Source organism: Cryptomeria japonica, chromosome 8 (assembly GCF_030272615.1).
Source record: "Cryptomeria japonica chromosome 8, Sugi_1.0, whole genome shotgun sequence".
NCBI lineage: Eukaryota > Viridiplantae > Streptophyta > Pinopsida > Cupressales > Cupressaceae > Cryptomeria > Cryptomeria japonica.
Genome location: NC_081412.1, coordinates 61,197,763 through 61,200,360, shown reverse-complemented (window position 1 = coordinate 61,200,360; position 2,598 = coordinate 61,197,763). Strand labels below are relative to the sequence as shown.

The window sequence follows — 2,598 nt, the reverse complement described above, 5'->3', positions numbered from 1 at the left end:
ATTTCTCTTAAAAATAAGAGAAAAATAAATACTAAAAAAGTTAGCAAAAATAAGTTAAGAACATCTATTTTAATAAGTTAAGAAGTTGCATGGAAACATCTACCAATTTTAATAAGTTAAGGAGTTGCATGGAAACATCTACCAATTTTAATAAGTTAAGAAGTTGCATGTAAACATCTACCAATTTTAATAAGTTAAGGAGTTGCATGGAAACATCTACCAATTTTAATAAGTTAAGCAGCTACATGGAAACATCTACCAATTTTAATAAGTTAAGAAGCCGCATGGAAACATCTACTAATTTTAAGATTTCTCTTAAAAATAAGAGAAAAATAATAAGAGAAAAATAAGTACAAAAAAATTTGAGCAACTCTACTAAACATAAAGTTGAGCAACTGCTAAATAAGTTAAGCCGCATGGAAACATGTCATTAAAAGCATTGCATGAGAACACTTCACTGCTTAATTTTAAGTAGAAAGTGCACTTAAAATGTTGGATGAGAACACTTCAACTAGTTAAAGTTAAATTTTAACTTAAATGGGAACATTCCAACTACTTAAATTGAAGTAGAAAATACAGTTAAAAGCATTGCATGAGAGCACTGCACTTAAAATGTTGGATGAGATCACTTCAACTAGTTAAAGTTAAATAAAAAATACACAACAATTGTATGCAAATAACAAGCTACCCTTGTATTCTTAATAATTCATGTGCCAACAAGGTTTCCTTATCTATGCATGCTTTTGGATTCGATTGTGTGATTTTTTCAACAGTGTTTTGAATCACACTCTGTGATCCATCATCACAATGATAGTAGAAAGCAGAAGGAGAAAAATGAATGCTAGCCTAATGACTATCTTTCTACTTGTAGCATTGCAAACGTTGTTCTTTTTTCAACCTTCCTATTGCCTTTCAGATTCGCATGTAGATAACCAGTCAAAGAATGTACAAAAGTATGTGGCTGAAGATATTGATGAGCTACATTATAACTCTGTTTTAATTGTTTCCCAAAAGAAACATGAAGGGTATTTCAACAAGATACAAGATGCAATCAATGCCATCCCCAATAACAACATAGATCTTGTGCTCATTCGTGTCATGCCGGGCATCTACAGGTACATATATATTTTTTTTACTTTAAATAGAGATAGAACCCTAAGTAATACTTTTGTATAATCATTAAACATATTGTAGGGAACAAGTGATCATTCCTGTGGACAAGCCTTACATAATACTCAGTGGCTATAATGCCAACAACACTGTCATAACTTGGAATGACAATGCTGAAGCATCAGGCACATATTCGTGTGCAACTCTGACAATTTTTGCTTCAGATTTTGTTGCGAGATATATTACAATTGAGGTATGAAGAGTTTTGATAAAATCAAAATGAAAACCCCTACATTTATATTTTTAAGAATACTTACTATCAAATTTGAAAAATTTATGCAGAATTCATATGAGGAGCCAAACGGTAATCCTATTGCAGCTGTTGCTATTAGAGTTTCAGGGGACAGATCAGCATTTTATAATTGCAGGTTTTTAGGTTATCAAGACACTGTGCTCGATGATAGTGGAAGACATTACTTCAAAAATTGTTTCATTCAAGGTGGTGTAGATTTTATATGCGGCAATGGGCAATCTCTTTATGAGGTAGATTAAGCTAAATCAAAAACTAATATCTATCATAGTGAAAGCATAGTTTGTTTTGATAGTTGATTTTGAGTATTTTTGTTTCATCACAGAAATGTCATCTACATACAATTCCTCGCCAAAATGGAGCCATTGCTGCACAGAGAAGGAATGCCAGTGGAGAAGCAACAGGGTTTGTTTTCTTAAACTGTAAGGTCACAGGAGGTGGATTAATGTATTTGGGTAGAGCATGGGGATATTACTCCAGAGTTATATTTGCCTTCACCTACATGGATGATATTATATTCCCTGAAGGATGGAATGATTGGAATGATCCTACGAGACAAAAGTGAGTGGCAAACTACAAAAAGAGGAAACTTGAAAACAAGTATGAATGAGACATTCTTGATTTTTATTTTGTTTAATTTGACATCAATCTATTATTTTTGTGTAGGCTTGTGATATTTGGACAATATAAATGTTTTGGACCAGGCTCAAACATTGAAAAGAGAGTTTCATGGGCATATAATGAGCTGAGTGATGATGAAGCTGCACCTTTTATCACAATTAGTTTTGTTAATGGGGAGCGGTGGATCCACAGAACACCAATACCTCCTGCCTTAAAAAAAGAAAAAAACCATTTTTGATTCCAAAAATGATTAAATATAGTTGCAATGCCATCCACATTTTTATATAGAATATATATTTTTTGGTTTATATTCAAATCATTTCTAGTGATTGTACTCTTACATAATGTGATTGTGTTTTCATTGGATGACTTAAAAACAGTTGTGATTCTCTTACTCTCAAATCAATCTCTAATAGATGAAAACAAATAAGATATTTGAGTAAGATTTTTTATTCTTTTGTAATTTTTTTGTGATGAATGTGAATGAGTATCAATTTTTTTTTAGTCCACGTTGGATGCATGATTTTTGTAATAGTTTTGTTACTATAAGTCTTTTT

General features: G+C 31.7%; 1 protein-coding gene across 1 annotated transcript; it reads left to right on the top strand.

Moving 5' to 3' along the window:
- The first annotated feature begins 696 nt into the window (after positions 1 to 696).
- Positions 697 to 2,348, top strand: LOC131030236 (putative pectinesterase 11). Its single transcript, XM_057960962.2, has 5 exons — positions 697 to 1,115; positions 1,195 to 1,363; positions 1,453 to 1,653; positions 1,746 to 1,981; positions 2,087 to 2,348. The coding sequence occupies exons 1-5, from the start codon at positions 808 to 810 to the stop codon at positions 2,277 to 2,279; spliced, it is 1,107 nt and encodes a 368-aa protein (XP_057816945.1). The 5' UTR covers positions 697 to 807; the 3' UTR covers positions 2,280 to 2,348.
- Positions 2,349 to 2,598: the final 250 nt, after the last annotated feature.

Coding starts and splice junctions, on each gene's coding strand:
- LOC131030236 (XM_057960962.2), top strand. CDS start 808: ATGATAGTAGAAAGCAGAAGGAGAAAAATGAATGCTAGCCTAATGACT. Junction 1,116..1,194: donor GTCATGCCGGGCATCTACAG/GTACATATATAT, acceptor AACATATTGTAG/GGAACAAGTGATCATTCCTG. Junction 1,364..1,452: donor CGAGATATATTACAATTGAG/GTATGAAGAGTT, acceptor AAATTTATGCAG/AATTCATATGAGGAGCCAAA.